Genomic DNA, 20,834 nt, shown 5'->3' with positions numbered 1-20,834 from the left:
AGGTGGTGTTTTCTAAGTATTCTTGGGTTAGTTTATATACGTAAGTTTCCAGGAGTTTTCCCGGGTAGGGGATGTTTGAAATTGGCCTGTAGTTGGAGAGGGCTTCTGCGTCGCCACTTGTGTTTTTCAGAAGTGGTTTGATATATGCTGATTTGAAGGTCTTTGGTACGGTTCCTGTTGCTAGATAAAGGTTCATAAGGTTTCTGTAGTATTCTGCTGGCGTGCCTTGTGCAAGGATTGATTTGTAGATGTCCGGGGAACAGGGATCCATGGGTGATCCAGCTTTCTTGCCTCTGCTGATATTTCAGGAACGTTTTTGATTTTGTGCTCAGGTTCTGTGATGTGTTCGCGTTGTAGTATGTTGTGGTCGGTTGGTAAGTTTTGTATGGATTGTTGAATGTCGTTTATTTTTTTCTTGAAGCTGTTTGCCAGGTTTCTCTTAATAATGTTAAACATTTCTTTTTGTGTGTTGGTGGCATTGGTGTTTCTGTCATCATAATGCCTTATCTCCGCCTTTTGAATTTCCTTCTTGCATGTGCAGATTTGTCTCTGGAACAGTGTTTGTTTTTTTTTTTGTCCGCTTTGTATTCATTTCTCCATTCCTGTTCCATTTTTTTATTTTCCTTTTTCATGGTTCTTAATAATGGGGTGAATCATTTTGCCATTGCTTTTTTTTTTTGATGCAGTGAATGTTTTTTCTGGGGCGCTCTTGTCGATTGCGTCTGTGATCCATTTGTGTAGTAGCACCGCTTTCCCGTCTGGGTCAGTTAGCTCTAGTTCTCTAGTTGGTTTGGTTAACTCCAGTTATTCGAATAGGTTGCTTTCTTTGACGTGTTTCCAGTTTCTTTTTGATGTGGTTGTGAGTTTAGGGGGGTTGGATTGTGACTTGAGTAGGCAGAGTGATCACGAATGGGATGATGAGATGGTCGCTCCACAGTATTTGTAACGGCGGTGCCGTGGTGATGAGGTTTTCTTCCGCGAAAATTGCATCGAGGTTGTGTCCTGCCGAGTGTGTTGCCCCTTTCACTAGTTGTCGTAGTTTCATGGTAGTGAGTTGTTCAGTCAGTGAGTTTAGGGAGTTGGCGTGACTGTCTTCAAACCAGATGTTAAAGTCCCCCAGGATGATTAGGTGTTTGTGGTTGATGGCTATGTTGGTGATGGCTTCTATGAAGTTGTTGACGAAGGTTGCATCACATGTCGGTGGTCTGTACACCAAGATGAATGTGACGTTTGTTTTTGGGCTTGCTGTTAGGTGTATTACCATGGTTACACAGTTGGGGATTTTATGCGGTTCGTCTGTTTTTATTTTCAGGTGTCATTTTGAATGCTATTGCAACGCCTCCCCCTTTTTGATTTTCCGGTTTATTTGAAGGCATTTGAAGTTGGTTGGAAGACAGCTTTGGAGTGTGATTTTGTAGTTGTCGTCCAGCCATTTTCTGTGATCAACAGGATGTCAATGCCGATGTCATAGAGTAGGTCGAACATCTGAGTGTTTTGACATGGATCTTGCGTTTATAAGATTGCAATGGAGTTTGGAAGTGTTGGACTTTCTTATTGAGATCGTCCTCTGATCGGTGTTGGGGGTTTCCTTCCTGGTCGATCTCTTGCTGAGGTGTGGGTTTTGGGGTGTCCGCGTCATCGAATAGTTCTGTCTTGGGTTTTTGTTTTCATCAGGTTCGTCTTCCATGAGTTGTGGTTGTCGATTGGAAGTTCTTCTTGCTTTGGTGGTGAAAGGTATTATCGCATCGGAGATGTATTTGTTGTTTCTTGTGATGTTCATCCTTCTTCTGCGTGATTCTGTGTGGTAGTTTGATGTTGCGGCTTCTAGCGTTGGGTTGGTTTGCTCTAGTGACCCGTTGTCGACGAGTTAAGGAGTTTAATAGAGGGGTTTTTCTCTTCTCTCGGTGTTGGTTAGATTCTTGTTCCTGAGTTTGGGGGTGTGTTCTGTAGTTGTGGTTCTTAGTTGGTGTTCCGGAGTGTTAGTTGGTTCTACTCTTTTTCTTTCCCTCGGAATGGGTCGTTTTGCGCGGCATTGTAAGAGGTTGTTTAGTCTTTATTTGTTTGCTGATGTCCAGTTGGTTCTGCTTTGGTATGGTTGTCTTGTGGTGTCGTGATGTGTGGGGAGGGCTGTCCTTTAACAGTTAGGTCTCTGTCTGTTGGTGGTATTTCCAGCTGATGATGTCGGCTCGTTCAGTTGCTGTCTAGAGAGGGGTTGGGGATTTGGATTAGGGGTTATATCGTTAGGTGTTCTCGGTGGCTCTCTTTAGTGTCCTTCTCGGAATACGTGGATCACTGCAGTGAGTAAGCAGTGAGGGCTTAAGGCGGATAGCTACTAGTTGAAGGATGATTAGGAGGGGCAGAGCTAGGACATATGCCTTATGAGGTGTTAGTCTCTAATCAGGGTGTCACTTCATAGTAATTCACTGGTGGGTTCTCTCTCCCTTTGGGGGTGAACGGGATTTGAGAGTCCTGTCTAAGGATCTGTCAATGAGATCTGAATATCGTACTATGTAATCTAGAACTAGAACCCCTACCAAGTTTGAGAGACCTGTATAGTGGGAGAGAGGGCTATCAATGCAATCTGAATACCACACAATGCAGCCTGGAAATAGAGCCCCTACCAAATTTGAGGGACCTGCATAGTGGGAGAGAGGCCTAGCAAGGCAATCTGAATATCATACAATGCAATTTGGACACAGAATCCCCGGCTAGATTTGAGAGACATGTATAGTGTGAGATGGGCCTATCAATGCAATCTAGATATCATACAGTGCAATTTGGAGATGGAAATTCTGGGACACTAACCTGCAATAGAAGTCCTGGGACACTAACCTGTCAAGTGAAGGGGCAGTAGAACCTTCAATTAAGCTGAGAAACCCCCACCTTGCTTTGAAGGAAATGACAGTTGGGGGCAGCTGAAATGGTCCAGGGCAAGACAAAGGACTGCCATTTGCTTCTAAAGACTATTTCAGAAATAAACTTTAAAGACGTTTATCTCTTCAGCAAGAATTAGTAAAAATATAAAAAGTTCGTAGTTTTAAATATAATTTTATGGGCTTTCTTTTAAGACTTAATAGAATTCATTGGCACCTTGGGAAAAGAGATGGGAGAATATTGCAGATTACAAGAAAAGTATACATGTCCCAAATGTAAATTTTTATACTTGCATACCTTATGATACACCCCACATATGTATAAAGTTATGGAATTTTAGGCCAAACTTTTCATGCTTAAAATGATCAAAAAGTAGTAACCGTCCAAAATAATGCCTCACAGATTGCAGGATTGGACGGCTGTTCTTTACATAAAATGTGATCTGATTATGCAATTTATTAAGGTGCTACCATTGTACAAAAGTGTAAATACTGATATGACAGATTTTTGACAAAAAGGTCTGTGGGAAGTCTTTTTCCATCATAAAATAGAACCTCATAAACTGTGTACAACCCAGGGGAGGCAACCAACATTTTTGTCCACTCCAGTTGTTTACAGGCGTGCTTAGCTAAGCCAGCCCAGCAATATAGTCAATGATGTCACTATGTTCTATATAAATGGTCCCTGACAGGACTCCACACACACTCTTCCTGATTTCCTCCGTTGCGTTCCGGTACCCGCCATCTTCCAGATCCAGACTCCAACAAGGCCAGGCATTGCTGATCCTACCCCAGGGCCCACTGCAAAACCTAAGCAGTGCTGATCCCATTCCCAGCATGGCCTCCAATATAAAAAAAAAACCCTACATTTCCCATTAACAAGGGGAAAACTGTGGTACCTTTTGGCATCCTGATCCAGCCTGGCTTGCTGCCATCCTGCTACCCTGATGACCTATGGTATCCAGTGACCAGAATTACCAGATCAGAAGTGCTACCCGGTAACCAGAACTGCCCAGCTGTTTGCCAGGTGCCCTGCCGTGTAGTGACCAGAACCGCTGACTGAATCCAAAAACTAAATTGGACTGTGAGTATCAATTGCCACCATATTCTAAACCCATAGCCCATCTTGTCTTTGTTCTCATCCCGCTCAACAAGCAACACTATCCCTATCCCTATCCTGATACCTTATTCAAACTGTCACAATCATTCTTGCAACCCTGCAATTGATTTCTAGTGCTAGCGCCATCTCTTTAGTAATTTTGACTTGTGAAATCCTAAACTATTAATCCTATTTTGAGTGATCAGACTGGTTCCGCCAGGGCGGGCGCTAGGGCGAGGGGGTTGAACTCACGAATCAACCCTGGAGCTTACTGTGTCCCTCTTGGTGGCCTAACCCAAATACTCTAGTGTAGAGTAAAATTATTCTGGTCACAACTCATTTTCTTTCCTTTTTCGCGCCTTTATTTACTCAAATTGCACCTTCTTAGATCTTGTATAACTGATTCAATTTACCAGCTAGAGACTTACTTTCACTTCCATAGGGTACCTGTGATCTATGGCTATCCCCCAACCAGCGATTTACAATATTTTACCGGTTTTTCGAAGAAACCGTTTTAGTAAATTTACACAGAAAACGAATATATTTGCAAAGTTTCCAATGTGTCATTTTGATTGTAAACTGTTTTATATCCTCCATTCATTTTTCGAACTGTATGCTCTTGCTAATTCATTGCTGGTGATGGTTAGTACCTTTTATATTGTTGCTTTAGTGAAGAACTGTATTTGTTTCAAAGTTTTTGCACACATTCCTTATTTTATTCATCCATTTCAGAGTGCCCTTTTTAACATTAACCCTTTAAGTGCCATGGGTATTTCTCCCCAGTGCCAGGGCCTTTTTTGGTGATTTCGGTATGTGGCCATTCAATAGCTTGTAACTTTTTTGTTACATGAGATATCTCGGCCAAATTTGGCTCCTTTTCTTCCCACATGTAGGCGGTTGTAATGGCAGGAATCCTAGGTTGCTGTAGGGGGGTGAGACAAAATAATCAAAAAGGGGGGAAAATGTGTTTTTTTTCAAAAAATGCCAATAAACTGATGTACAAAGTAGCCTGTGGTTTTTTCCTTGTAAGAGCTGGGAACGAATGGTTTGCTGTGCTGAATTCCCCAATTTCAAGGCTTTCAAGAACAGGTTGAGTGGAAACGGGAAAAAAAATATTTTGATGTGGTTATCAACCGTTTTGTGAGAGGTAGGCGATTTTGGCCATTTTTGCCAATTGGACATGCATGGACAGAATGGAAGAAAAGAGTAGGAAAGCCAATTTGGTGGATGGAAAGGCATATATTTCTGAAAAGTAGACAAAATTCCAACTTTAGCAAGGGGTGATTTGCGTAGGTCAGGCAACAACTAGGTAGGGGAAACTGCCATAGATTGGGGGAAAAGAGGGAAAATGACCGACAAAAAAAAAGGTATGTGTTTGACATGGTTGGCTTGGTACGGCAATGGCTTCTATGAATTTTGAGAAAAGCAATGCTCCGCTACATTCCCCCGACTCTTGCAGTTAGGAGAGCACACATTTTTTGTAATGTTTTTACAAAACAAGCAATACCACAAGCCAAACACTGAGCCATGGTACACAGGAGTTTTACGCTCACGGCCTGAACAGACACACTTAGCATGTGTAAATCGGGAAAACCAATGTGGTGAGGAACGGCAAGCATACATTTTGTGAAAGGGCACAGGCAGACCTTTTCAAGGGTAGGTGACTTGTGCAGGTTACAAAAGTGTATGGTGCCTAAAGCAGCGACTAAATGTAGGTCACATTTGGGAAATGAAAGGGTTGTGTGACAAAGGGCACCAGCAAATGGGTCAAAACGTTATGAAAACCACACAAACGCAACACATGGCCTACCATCCCGCGTTCCCACAGGTGTCCCAATGAAAACGGTACCTCACATGTGTGGGTGCACCTACCTGGCCACCAAGGGGAAAGCCTAAAACACAAGTAACCCCAAGCCTGTTTTCAGACCGGAATTTCAGACACTCTGCTGACCGGCACAACATACAAATATGGGCCGCGGATGTCCAAGCCACCAAGGAAAACGGGGAACCCGATGCTTTTCCGAAAAGAGGACACCTGTGGGAATCCGCAGAGGTATGATTTGCCCAAATCGCCCCAGAATGTATTACCCAGACACCCCAGTAAAGTCAGAAATGTGGGGAAAACATGCATTTTCCGCACGTTTTGCTCGGTTCTCCCATCGAAACACGCCCCCAACAACACATGGCCTACGGTCCCGTGTCCCCACACGTGTCCCAATGAAATCCCCGACAAAGTGTGATATTTGGTGACGAAAAAACACAATATTCACTTTGTCTGGGGTTCTGGGTAATACATTCTGGCCCTCTTCACGCAAGTCAGACCTCTGCACATTCCCACGGGTGTCCTCTTTTGGGAAATGCATGGGGGTTCTCTGTTTTCCTTGCTGGCTTCGACACCCTAGGCCAAATCTATAGGTTGTCCAAATGAACAAATTGTGCTGTGGCGAAAGGCTTGGGGTTACCAGCGGGTTACCCTTTTCCTTATGCGCCCCCGGTAGGTGCACCCACACATGTGAGGTACCTTTTCCGTCGGGACACCTGTGTAAATCTGATCCTGTCATGTTCGGTGTTGATGTAGTCCAAGAAATTATCCAGATCTGATCGAGTTCCTCTCCAAACGACAAAGACATAGTCAATAAATATCTTCCAAGTTATTAAATGTGTTTGCCATCTTGGTTCTGATAAAAATCTTATTGCTCTCAAAGTGGAACATGAAGAGGTTCGCGTAAACTGGGGCCATTGAAGAGCCCATCGAAGTGCCTGCGGCTTGTAGAAAAAAAACTGTTTTATTTCTAAAATAGTTGTTGACAAATATGATTTTTCTTAGTTCCAAGATCAAAATGTTGTTAGCCTTGGTTATTCCTTAATAGTGCCCATTCTAATGCTTTGAATCCATCTTGGTGTGGAATCGAAGTATACAAACTTTGTACATCAAATGAGACTAGAAGGTCATCCTCATTGACCGTTGTTGATCAATTCAGATGATTTAGAAAGTCGGTGGTATCTTTGAGATAGGTAGATGTTGCTTGTACTAGTGTCTGTAGTAATTTGATCTCCAAGTATTGATGTTCTTCCCGTTGCGTCTCAATTTTGATCTGTGTGTCAAAAGACTTTTTAGTCTCATTTTACCAGCCAATCGATGGAGATTAATCGTTTCTTCCAATAATTTTGAATTCTGGGTAGGTATGAATGATAATCCTAGGTTCAATGTGTCAATCTGATCTTTAGTAAGATGTTTAGTTGAGATGTTCAGTTGAGATGTTCACCACTAGCTGTTTGGCTTGTTTCTTGACCTCAGTCGTCTTGATACCTCGTCTTGTTGTCTTTGTCCTAAAAAAGATGCCGGTACTACACTTGATGTAGTGGCCTCCTGTGAGGTATGTAATGTTGAAGGTCTAGACTGGTTGTTTCATGTATTGATTCCTTCTTAGCCACTGGTGGGAGCTTCACTACTCGGATAACTTGAATCTTGTCCTGGTCTATTTGGATTAAATGGACATTGTCTGTTCACTACTGGTATAGTTTTGGCGTAGTGTTCTTGCCAGGTGTACACAATGTCCTGTGAATAATCTAGTGTGCCGTCTCTATTTGTGTACTTTGCGCTGCTTATTGTCCTTTTTATAGTTATCCAGTGTCTTGTTCACTTCCTCTATGATAACTGCCAATTCTTCCTTGGTCTTAAATGATGACCGTTGTTCAGTTAATTCCTCAATTATTTTATCCAATTCACTGACTGATTTTTCTAGTTTTTCTATCGTAAGGAGAATTAAATCTAGTGAAAACTTGTTGAGGATATGTTCCCACCTTTTCACGAATTCCAGATTGTCTTTACACAAAGTCGGGCTCAAGTACACCCTTAAACCTCTAGGGATACGTTGTGCACGGTAATATTGTGCATGTGTGGTTGCATGAAGTTTTTGTGATATTATCCGTCTTATTACTCTCTCTAGTTGTGATATTGGTTTTTCAGGCTGGTGGTTGGTGTGGTGTTTTCAATCTCTTTTATGAGGCCTAATATGCGATTGGCATTCAGTGAGGATGAAGCCAAAGTAGTGGCGTGTTTTTCAGTTATTGTATTATTTTTGGAAAAGGACATCTCAAACCCTTTCGTCTGTATGGGTGCCGCTATGGCCTTTGTGTCACACCCTATTGATGGGGAGGATATATCCAAAGCTTATATTTAACTGAGCCTGGAGCACACCTTCAATTTAGAAAATGTTAATGACCTTATGGTGATTAGTGAGGTGCCGGGGAGAAAACTAACCCTGACACTGGGTTGTACCAACACATGTAAAAACAGATGTCCTCAATCTTGCGGAACTCTCCCGTCCCTGGCACACTCAATTGTTGTAAACACAACCAATATCTCAATTGTTTCAAATATATTCAATAATATTCTTGATCTGTTTTTATTTAAAAAAGTAATTTTACTCCAATTGTATGATTTTCAATTTGTTATCAATAATCTCATAATACCATATTCAATTAAGTGTATATCTTCTTCCAGTTGTAAAGCAGTTCAAATTTTCAAGTAAAGAAACCTTATGGTAAAGTTCATAATCATAGACTCCTATATGTTCAGGCTGATCCTTATGTATTCCACTCTGAGTTTCTGGGTGATCATTTCTCCTTCTTCAAGAGCCGTTTACCCACTTCTCTGGATTTTTTGTGCATCTACAATTTATAATTAATAAATACATGTTAGTATTACATTCTGTACATATTCTGTCATGATTAATCGACCAGGAAACCATATTCACCTGGATGTACTACCCATCTAGTGTAACTCCCTTTCTCTGTTAATTAGTTTCCATTCGATATCCACATGCTACGGTGTAGATTTGCACTAAAAAATCAACCAAAAACTACATTACATTCTAAATGAGAAAAAACTCCTTACCCTTGTTTAAAACTCAATAATCACAACTATTATTGCGAGATCATAGTAATGTAGATCACTCTAGTGGCCAAGTTCAAAACACCATAATTAGAGGAAAATCCATCTGTGGGTGAAGAAATAGTATATCTATTTTCTATCTTATCTGATAATAATCCTGTAGTTAGCCAACTTCTCAAGCTCATTCTAAGTATGGCTCACCTGGAGCTGTGGGATACTCAAAAGTATCATGCTGTTGTGTTTTCACCACGAAAGAATGGCAAAACAAAATGGCCGATGTTTATAGTGACGCCATGACGTCACTATGATTGCAAAGGTCAGAGCATCATGACGTCCCTATGTTTACAAACGTGCAGACAAAGTCACGTCATGCGCTAATATCCAAAAGTCCAGCAGGATTGAAAAATATGATGTAAAATATAGCCAATTGTAGGACAATATTAGTCAAGTCGTCAGATCCTCAAAAATCTATTTCTTGGAGTTATATGGAGGGACACCCTCGTCCCTCCGGCATCCTTAAGTATATTTATAGACAATGGTATTTCTTACCATCAGGTATAATTATCAAATGTAGATCTTGTTGAGATTTGCAAGGAGTTGGTTGGAGGTGAGGAGGTGCTGAAAGGTGGAGGTGGGAGTGCTTCCATTAAACTGCAAAAAAGAAATTTAAAAGCAATCGCATGCTTGAATCCTCTTCACAATAGGATCCGATTAGTTTCTACATTCCCAGCCTTCACTAAACCCTTTATCATTCAAATCTTAATAAAGCCCCTTAAATCCCTTATTTTTGTCTGTGAATTTCCGAGGCTGTCTGTGACCGCGGGACTGTCTATATATGTCTATGTATTTGCTCATGTATAAGCTTCCAGGCACATGTTGAGGCCACTGCTTGTTTTTCTGTCTAGTTTTGGAGAAGAATTAGTTATCTGTTTTTCGGCATTAGTATCTTTCCTGGATTCAAATGCAACCTGCATTCCTCCTCTTTGAAGCCGAGCGGCTCCACACGTATACAGGCTATACAGCAGTGGTTTGGCTCAGACCATGGCTTCCCTAGGAGGAGCCTTAGCATCTCATTGGTTAGTGTGGAAAGTTTCAAATGAGGGATATGGACTGTGTAAATTAAAAGCCCATTTTAAATGTTAGTCATTTTGGGCACTGATTTGACAATTATTTGAATCGCGGATTCCATGCCTGCCTGAGAATTGTTAAAGCATCTCAATTCATGCAAAGTACCAACACTAAGGATTATAGGTAAGTAACTCTTTCCATGGCTTCTCTTGCATGGCTGGCTTTGGGGATCGACTGCCTGGTAGCACACTTAACTAGTGTTCGGTGGCACAGTCCTGCTATACCCCTGAGTAGCCCCTACTGATCACATCCATGCACAAATTCAGTAGTCGGTCTTGCAGCTGAGCATTGTTCATTATGTGATACAAGTGTATCCATTAATGGGCCTAGGTCTACCTGCCTGAGATTTCCAAGCTCAAAGTAAGTTTGTTTGTTTTATTCATTTATAATGCACTCCAAACCCAAAGTTAACCGGGCGCAACCGTACATAATATGCAAAGCTTACATGGTTACAGATAGTCATATACAGGGAATAGCAGTTACATAGTTACAGATGATAATATACAGACAGTTACATAGTATTTACATGGCAGTTTTATATACATATATTTCTGCGGCTTGTGGAATCTGCTTAGATCACCTGCTGTGCATAGGCCGACATCTAGTGGAAGCTGCAGAGTATTAGTTTGTTTTTCGAAACTCGAAAATGGGCGTCGACACAGGGCGTGGCAGTAATACTATCCCTAGTGTGATGTCCACTGTACCCATGATCCCTCACGCATGTAGGACCCTTAGATTGTTTTTTTTCTGCCATACTTGTTGTAAGCATTGCGCCGAGTTCCCTGGCTTTAAGCCATTTTTACAAAAATCAATATTAATTTCCCCGTTCTTTCACTCCCACGTCGAGACATCGAAGATCGATGCCGGTCTGAAGAACAAACAACCTTCGAGAGCTGCACGACAGACTTTGGGCCTCGGAAGGCCTCTGGCCTCAGCGCTGCAATTAGGGAGAGTGGGGGGTGGAAACATAATCTACACTCTTTATTTTCCTACACACACTAGCCCACTGCCATAAGGTAACATATGGAGAGTACTCCATTTAAATTTTGCCCCAAGTGCAACAGCAAGTACCCTTGGGTTGACAAACACGCCACCTGTAATCTCTGCTTTCCGAGGGACCACCCCGAAGCTAACTGCAGAGCGTGTAGGCTTTTTAAAGCAAAAACATTCAAGGACCGCTCCACTAAACGGTGGGCCCACCACGCCAGGCAGCTCGAGGCCATGGAAGCGGTGGGTGCCTTCAGTGATGGCAGCGGTGCCGCCCTTTGGGACGGCGAGGGCACAGGGGGGTCTAAAAACACCCAAGCGCTAGTCCCCGACCTCAGAGGATTGTCCGGCAGGGCAGTTATGGGGAACACACCCGGCGAGACGAGCGCTACCCAAACTTCTTCTACACCTAAGAACACTAAGGCCAACCGAGACTAGACACGCGTGTCGAGTTCACGGAAGAAAGAGGCGCAAAGAGAGCAGTCCACCGAATCGGTGTCCTCTGTGCGTTCAAGGTCGAGATCGCCGCACGACACACGGCAACAGTCCACAGTTGCCAAGAGTGCCTCACTCCCTAAAGTAATGGAGGTACGTTCGTCAGAAGACAAATCCCATTTCCATCCCTAAGGCGCACACCCAAAGTCGGCTCCTGCAGCCCGTTCGGGGTCTGCCTCCGAGTCCCGACGTGTGCACTCTAAAGAGAGAGAAAGTACCCCCCGAATCTCGACGCCAGGCGTCCAAAGATTCCGATAAGGCCAAACATTCAGGGAAACACTCTTCCACTCATGGGAAAGGGGACAAACAGCAGAAAAAGTCTACACTTTCAACTTCTGCAACCCAGGTCCACAAGGACAAACGCAGGTCATCAGATAAGGACAAATCTAAGACCCCTGTCCCTGTCACTACACCGAGGCTCACCCATCCCACTCCTTACGATATGGGATTAGAAGATGAACCTCAACAGGAGGTCGTCATCCCCAGTTCCAGAGAATGGAGCACTGAGGACATAGACAGGGTAATGAGTAGAATGTCTTCCTTAGCTAATTTTAATGAAAAAAATCCACAGCATTTTCTTAGCTATACCTCTGACAATGCTACTCCTTCAGGATCCAAGGACCCTCAGCCTCCTAATAGGAGACCTCGGCTTGATACTCCAGCTCAGGGACTGTCTTCAGACCCTTACTATATTCAGCCTTACCAACAGTATGAGGATGACCCAGACGTACTGGTGCTGGACGACCAAACTGGGGTCGAGCATTATGGAGATGACGAGGGCCAGGATGAGGAGGAGGAAGACGATGCGTAAGTCTACAATTTGGCCCCCCGGTTAGCAAGGAACCACAGGTTATTGACTCGCCTATAGATAACGAGCCCCTTCAAAATCAGGTCTTGGCTAAAGCTGCAGAGCACTTCCACATAGATACTCAGGGGGCCCAGGAAGAGAGGGACTTTGCATAGGAGCTAGTGGGGGACAAAATACCCATTGCTCAAGCCATTCCTATTCTCAAATCAATCCAACGTAGAATTGATCCTTCCCTTCTCACTCCTAATCTCACCAAGGCTGTGAACCCCAGAATTGAGAAGATGTTCAGGGACGCCCAGTCAGACCCTCTTTACATAAGGGGTCAACTGAAGCCCGACTCCTTGGTAATCACAAACACCAGAAAATGAGCGGGGACTCATCATCTGAGGCTCCCCCAGACAAGGAGAGCAAAAGAATTTATGGGTTAGGAAGGAAAGTAGCCTCCACTTCTGCTTACCAGGCAGGGCTCGCCAACACCACCACCCTGCTGGCAAGCTATAATTACAACCGGTGGGAGCAGGTAGCTGCTCTCATTGACTCCGCACCGGAACCCCTAAAGGGTCAGTTGGCCCAGATCGCATCGGAGGGTAGAGCCGTGTCCGGTTGCATTCTGAAGACAACCTTTGACGCTGCAGATAATGCAGGCCGGCTCATAGCAGAGAGCACTGTCATTAAAAGGCACGCTTGGCTAAGACAGTCAGGGTTTAAAACCGAGACCCAGGCAACCCTTATTGACATGCCGGTGGAACCAAATGTCTTGTTTGGCAAAGCGGTAGAGGACGCACTAAAAACTGCCAAAGACGAGTATGATACTCTAAAGTCTCTGGGACAATTGACGAATAAGCCCACTAATCAAAGAGGGAATAGTAATTTTAGTCGCTCACACGGCCAAAATTCCCAGAGGGGCTCCAATTATGCACAGGGACAGGGTACATCATGGGGTGGCAACCAGACGACTACCCAAAGTAATGGCAGAGGTAACAAGGTCCGTGGTACAGGTAGAGGCAGCCCCGGCAGAGGCGGTACGCCTCCCGCAAAGCAGTGACGTTCCGCTCAGGGTCCCTTCCCATGAATCCCCAGTGGAGGGGTGCATTTCCAACTTCACTCAAGCATGGGAAGGGATCACATCGGACAGATGGGTGCTGTCCACAGTGTCTGCAGGATACTGCATCGAACTGCTAGAGCGCCCCCGCAACCACTCTCCACGTCAAAAGATACATTCACTGGACCACCAGAAGATCCTCCTCGAGGAAATCGTCAGTCTTCTCTTAAAGGACGCGATAGAACTTGTCCCGGGCAACCAGGTAAACAAGGGTATCTATTCAACTTACTTCCTTGTGCCAAAAAAAGATTTGACAATGCGCCTAGTATTAGACTTATGCTCTGCAAACAAGTATGTCAAGCCCCAAAAATTTCCCATGACTACTCTCCAAGAAGTAATCCTCCCTCCTAAAAAGGGGGGGATTACATGGCAACATTGGACATGAACAATGCCTATTTTCAGATTTCCATGTTCCCAACGCACAGAAGATTCTTGCGCTTCAAGGTGGACAGTCGGCACTACCAGTTCAAGGTGCTGCCCTTTGGTATAGCCTCGCCTCAAAGGGTATTCACCAAGGTACTGGTGGTGGCGGCGGCACACCTACGCAGGGAGGCAATCCCAGTGTACCCTTACCTAGATGACTGGCTCATCACGGGGGAGACCCCAGTAATTTGCAGATCGAACATCCAAATAACGATCGACCTCCTCTTCGAATTGGGTTTCTCTATCGACGAGAAAAAAATCAAGCCTGGTGCCAAGCACCTCCAAGCAGTTCTTAGGAGCTGTACTAAACACTCAAGAGGGTTTGGCCTTTCCATCAGAGGAAAGAATTCAGAATCTACTACTGCAAATTCCTCTATATCAGCCCGGTCGCCAGATAAGGGTGCGCAAAGCATTGCGTTTGCTAGGCATGATGGCGTTGTGTATTTAGCTGGTCCCCCACGCGCGCCTGCGCATGCGACCCATGCAAGAATGGTTGGTGAAACAGTGGTCTCAGGCAAGTGGTCAGTGGGACGATCTAGTGGTCGTTTCGCCAACACTTGTACAACTTCTTACTGGTGGGCAAGAGAGAACCTGTTGAAGGAGAAACCCTTTTACGATCCGGAGGTACAAGCTGTAGTCACTACAGACGTGTCCCTGTCAGGGTGGGGAGGACACCCCCTCCACCACACAGCTCAGAGTTTCTGCTCTCACACAGTGGCCAAGAATCATATCAATCTGCTAGAACTCCTGGCAGTCTTCAGAGCGCTTTGAGCGTTCGAACCCCACCTGTTGAACCTGTCAGTACAGATCCTAACACAGTACAACAGCGATGTTTTACATAAACAGGGAGGGACTCGTTCGCCAAATCTGTCCAGGCTTGCCCAGAAAATGTGGACATTCGGACTCAGACGGAACATTTACCTGTCATCTCAACATGTTCCAGGGCATCTCAATTCACTAGCAGACGCTTTAAGCAGAGATCCCCTCCCAGAAGAACACGAATGGTGTCTACACAGAGAAGTCGTAGAAGACTTCTTCTCACAGTGGGGTTTCCCCACTATAGACCTATTTGTCACAAGCGAAAACAGGCAATGCCCAGGATTCACATCCAGGTTCCCTCAGCCAGGCTCCAAGGGGAACGCCCTGTGGATGAACTGGTCGGGGATGTTTGCCTCTGCTTTTCCACCAACCCCTCTCAAGAGGAAAGGTGGTCTACAAGATGCACAGGGAATCGATGACGCTCATCCTATTTGCTCCCATGTGGGCGAGGCAATCGTGGTTCCCACACCTAGGCAGACTAGCAGTGTGCAAACTCATTAGACTCCCATGCTGCCACAACCTACTATCCCAGCACCAAGGTCAAACAGTGCATCCTCAACCCAGCTCAATGAACTTGGCAGCATGGCTCCTGAAGTCATAGTTTGGCCATCTCAACTTACCACAGAGGTACATGGAAATCCTAAAGGAATCTAGGAAACCAAACACGAGGCACTGTTATTTTGATAAATGGAAGAGATTTGTTATCTAGTTCCAGAATAAGCAAATCAACCCTGTTGATTGCACTCCTTCAAATATCGTCACCTACAAGCTCCACCTGCTGGATGCAGGGCTGGTATTTAACTCACTCAAGGTACACCTGGCGGCGCTGTCAACCTACACCACCTCTCATAACAAGGTTTTGTGGTGGAAAATACCAGTGGTTAGGGCCTTCATGGAAGGGGTAAAGAGACTCCACCCTCCAATTTCTAACCTACCGCCAGGATGGGACCTTGCTAAACTCATGGGCCCTCCCTTTGAGCCCATGCATAAAGCCAGTCTTAAACACCTGACCTATAAAACTGCCTTCTTAGTAGCCATTACATCCATAAGAAGGGTCAGTGAAATTCAGGCTCTGTCAGTGCAGGATCCTTTCTTTACTGTTCATAAGGATAAACTGGTTCTACGAACACACCCTAGGTTCTCACCTAAGTTCATTTCAAAATTCCACGTCAACCAGTCCATTGAGCTTCCGGCCTTCTTCCAAGAACCCAAAAGCTCTGCTGAGGTGAAACTACACACTCTAGATGTGCGAAGAGCAGTCCTCTGCTATGTAGACAAGACCAGGCCGCTAAGGAAAACAGACCCACTGTTTGTCTCCGTAGATACAGGCAGAGAGGGAGAGCGCGTCTCTAAAGGTGCCATCTCGAAGTGGATAGTTAATTGTATCCAGCTATGTTACTCTCTTTCTGAAAGAAATCTGCCTTTTACGCCAAGAGCCCACTCTACAAGAGGCACTGGGGCCACTCTGGCTTTCATTGCAAATGTACCCCTTGACACCGTTTGCAAAGCAGCTACTTGGAGCTCTATTCAGACACTCATTCCAAGAAAGATACTCAAGTGGCACAAGCGGTTCTAAGACATTTATTTGCTCATGACCCTTCTCACATCCCACCTCTTTCTTCTAACACTGCTCGCTAATCTATGCTCAGCATGTGATCTAAGCATATTCCATAAGCCTACATTACTCACCGTAATCTTATTTCTGATGCTCGTTTCTGCTTAGATTCACATGCGCCCGCCCTTCCCTACCTCTGAGAGAAGGTGCATAGATGCTTGTAGTGATCTATCTGCTTGGTAATCTGTACTCGCGCTACTCCTCATGCTACCTCATGTCAGAAAAAATACAATCTGAGGGTCCTACATGCGTGAGGGATCATGGGTGCAGTGGATCTCACACTAGGGATAGTATTACTGGCACGTCCTGTGTCGACGCCCATTTCCGAGTTTCGAAAAACAAACTGTAATACTCTGCAGCTTCCACTAGATGCTGGCCTATGCACAGCATGTGAATCTAAGCAGATACAAGCATCAGAAATACGATTATGTTGAGTAATGTATCCCATATAACATTGACCATGCAAACCAATTTCTGAGTGGTGTCTGGATTCAGACCTGAATATATATTCTGAGAGAGTACCCAGGAAGGAACCCGTTATGTTTTGAATATGAAGGTCCACCCTGATTGGGAGACAGCAAAAATATTGAAATAAACATAGCTCTTTGAGTTTTGTTTTGCTACCACTTGTGATACGAATTCGCAATTACCCATAAATGTGGACAGTCTGCTTTAATTACCTGTAGAAAAAGATTACCACAAGGACAAATGTGAGTAATCACAGATGGAACCTGCAACCTTGCAAACCCAGCAATGATAGTGCTCTTCCCCAATGATTACATGCAAAGCAGCATATTTGGTCCTGATATGGAACTCCCTCCCCATGCACATTAGAAACAAGCTTTCCAATCAGCATTTCAAGAGTCTCATCAAAACCTGGCTCTTCGACAAGTTCTAATCATTAGTCTGCCCCGGCCACCAAGCTCCTTCACTCCCCCACCCCACCTCCCTGTGTTGTCTGTATTGCACTGTCTGTACTGTACAATAACCATGCTAGGAGTGGATCTGACCTTTCCTATTGTAATCACTTGCTGTAACTCCTTAATTATACTGTAAACAGTTAAGCCTGCCTCATGTAATCTAAGGCCTAATACCTCCGGGTTTGGCCGTGTAACAAATGCAATAAATAAAGATACTGCACAATGAAAACAAGGGATTAAAACTTGAACTTGGAAGTACTCTTGGACCTTTTATAGGTTGTTGGCTGGTGCTGTCATATGCCTGACTTGATTTGCAGTCAGAGTTTGCAGCAGCAGTGATCTAACCAGTATGTTAAAACGGCGCATAGAGCTTTAAGGAGCAAAAGTATACTTTTGAAGAAGAATAAAGTCATTGTGAAGAGTAATTGCATAGGTTTAAAAAACTATTGAGGAATCGGAGGTGCTTGTTATACAAGAGTGGCGTGCTATCCAGTGTCGTGATGTTGGGTGCTGCACCCTGTATAGAGAGTTTAGGTAACTTGCAATGGGGGCATGTTTTCATGTTTCCTGAGGGTTCAGTGGCAACATGAACCCCAAGCCCCAGGTGGATTCTCAAGCAAAAGGAGCAGCTAGGTTCCACTGGTATTTAGAGCACTGAAGCTGGAATAATGAGTAGGCCAGTTTAACTTGTATGAGTCAGAGCTGCGGTGGCTCAGAAGGCTGCAGTATGATTTAAGAACAGCATACATGCAGTAGGACTTACAGTTTAGCCACCTTTTCTCCTAGTCCTTAGGTTCCGGTGTGGTCATTGTCTTAGGCAGGTGGAAGTCTGCAAGGGCATCCCCGTTTGTGATCTTGCCTCTTCTTTTAGAGAAGAGGGTTTAAGGCAAAAGGCTTCTTACAGTTATTTCAAAGTGTCTTGTAAATCTCTCTTGTGCTCATTTTATTAAGTCAATTTTGAAAGCCTTGTGTAGTAGTTATTATCAAATTCTTCGTTGAACGACAAAGCTCCAGTCCATTGCCTGCCTTTGTATACAATTTCTATCTCTGTGTAAGTGAGGCTGTTAAATGGATCAACATGCTTATAAAATGTCCATAGTAATTTTAGCTATTTCTTAAAAACCAAAACCAATGTCTTCTGGATTTTTCCTAGATACCAGTATTGTGCTTAACAGCCTTACAAATACGTGCCTTTTTAGGAAACTCGAGATTCCTTGAAAATGCTACATTTTCCAAGTTAGTCCAAATGCAGGCCTCATTGTTACTCCAGGGACGCCTGTTTGACAGTTCCTAATTCAAGAATTCTTTACATGAAATGAAAAATAAACTAAATATTTTACTGTGTGATTTTTGATCATAACACCCTAGGTACATCTTTTTCAAAATGTACTTAAATCTACCAAATTCCACTTTATTTTCATAGCCTACTATCTATATTTTCTTGCTTGCTGTGCTTTCATTCTATATTTTACTTTCTCTGTCTTCATTTCTGTTTCCTACTACTTTTTCTGAAAAGGGCCCTTTTCTGCATCAAATGGTGATGGGTCACCACCACATCTGGACATCTTTGATATGAAGCCTGTTGAAGAAGCTGTAATATCTACCCCCACTTTAATGGCGTCTTCCTTAACATCCCAACAAGCAGCAGAGATGTTTAGTGGTAAACCTAATTTTATTTTTCCCAATGAATACTTTTTTTAAATAAAAAAAAAACATGGTTGGAAAATATAATTCTTTAGATGTATTAGTCTATAATCTACAGGAGGTTCAAACATTTTTAATAGTCATTTTGCGATTCAGGTCCTTGTTTCAGATCCATGTTGACATATTTATTACTTTATCAATAAGACACATAGAAAGAGGCAAAAAATGACGACCTCTCTGATGATTCGCTAGGTATCGTCACTTCTCCCCAAAGGGGCGAGGGGAGCCTTTTCCCATGAGGCTAGGGAGTTGCTGCCACTACCCAATAGTCCCTCTAGAGGTGGTAAAATGGAGGAGGACCTCATGGGGAGGGACTTCCCCTCTGGGGATAAGGACGATCACCTTGGGCACAACACATTACATTACATAACAACACTCCCTCATATGCCTTAGCAAGCCCCCTCAATTGCCAATCACTATATTGAAAGTAAACCAATGTATTTCTGTAGTTCCAGGAGTACAACTAAGATAGGAAGTACTAGGACAAAGAACAACATAAGGATTACAGAATTTCCTGGTACTGAGACGAGGTGGCTCACAGGAGGCAAGAGAAATACGAATGATCCATTGACAACATGTGTTGCCTTCCTAACCGGAGAACCCAGGAGTTTCAAACTACGTCGTGGACCCGAGGGAAGGGTTCTGCAGAGTACGCCAGCGGGAAGCTGAGAGTGTCTGTGACGGGTCCTGCATCAGATGGACCGAGGTCAGCTGCAAATCGGCAAGGCAGTGGCACAACCTTCAGGAGGAGGTGAACCGCATGGCCCTCGGACAGCAAGAAGCCTCAAGACACGGAGACGCTGCAGGAGCAGTGAAAAAGCAGATGGCTGCAGGAAGTGGGATGGAGACCGGCCCCAGTACCTGGAGAGACCGGCATCATGCAAACAAGTCCCAGAAGGTAACGGAAAGCACGGTCGGCACTGGGGTGGGGGGGGGCGGGTTTAAGAGGTCTCCACTTCCGGCCAGGGCAAGTGCTTCAAGGGTCTGGGACCCAAACAAAAGTAGAGTACATCTGAGGGAATCCTCCTCGCACACGTGACGGGGATAACACCACTGACCACCAGAGTAGAGTCTGGGACCCGAACAAAAGTAAAGAGTGCATAATACCCAGAGGTTTCTAAGCGCGGACATGGGGACCAAACCTGTGTTGCTCTGTGTCGTCTTGCTTCAAAGACCAGCAAGTTGCCCCTGAACTATCCTCCCGTGGTAGGGATAAGTCCACTAGCCAGCAAAGAAGTGGCTGGCACCCCAACGAAAGAGAAGAGTGCATCAAAAGCCCACTGACCACCAGAGAAGGGTCTGGGACCCCAAGGTAAGTAAGACTTGGAACTTTGTTGATTAGGTGAAAAGTGCCCAGTCAAAAACAAAGTCAGAAAGAACTCTCAAGCACAGGGATAAGGGAGTAATTCTGCTGGTGGGAAAATCAAAGCCAGTGAAGTATGCTGAAGCAGCACCAGGTGAAGGGAGTCCCTCCCCCTGGCATTGGAGAGTGCCGATCAATAACATGAGAAGGGAGCCATTCTCCTGAGTTACCAGCCAGGTGAAGGCAGTCATTCCCCCTGGCATTTGTGTTCAAGAGAACATGTTTGGGAACATTATACATACACCAGTAGAAGGGAGTCATTCTCCTGGGGAGATAACTTTGTGAGATTGCTGCAGGCCAGGGGAAGGGAGTCATTCCCCCTGCCATTGCTTTTACAAGAGAACATTGAGGAAACGCTAGGCATACACCAGTTGAAGGGAGTCATTCTCCTGGAGAAATAACTTTCTGTTGGACAATATTAGTTTTAGTTGTAATGTAAGGGTTGGAAGTAGGTTTAGACACAGGATGGTGCATTTTCATTTGGACGAACATTCTGATAGTTACTTGATTAATTTGAGGCAGGGAAACCTGTCTTAGAGATATGGGGGGGGGGTTCTTTTGCGTTAATAAGTCTTTAACCACAAATATGCCGCCTTTGTGT

At 44.3% G+C, this 20,834-nt stretch overlaps 1 protein-coding gene across 9 annotated transcripts in view; it reads left to right on the top strand.

Annotated features, from left to right (window-relative positions):
• The window catches only part of LOC138480864 (phosphatidylinositol-binding clathrin assembly protein-like), a 1,856,059-nt gene that overhangs the window by 1,025,799 nt on the left and 809,426 nt on the right, over positions 1-20,834 (top strand). For 5 of the 9 annotated variants that reach the window (XM_069612639.1, XM_069612640.1, XM_069612642.1 and 2 more), the window contains exon 13: positions 18,683-18,826. The exons of the other annotated variants lie outside the window; for them this stretch is intronic. In XM_069612639.1, the coding sequence (XP_069468740.1) occupies positions 18,683-18,826 (144 nt within the window). The remainder of the gene's footprint in view (positions 1-18,682; positions 18,827-20,834) is intronic. 9 annotated transcript variants of the gene reach the window in all.

The sequence above is a fragment of the Ambystoma mexicanum genome, chromosome 5p, assembly GCF_040938575.1.
Source record: "Ambystoma mexicanum isolate Mex_15411 chromosome 5p, UKY_AmexF1_1, whole genome shotgun sequence".
NCBI lineage: Eukaryota > Metazoa > Chordata > Amphibia > Caudata > Ambystomatidae > Ambystoma > Ambystoma mexicanum.
This window is presented reverse-complemented; position numbering and strand designations above follow the sequence as displayed.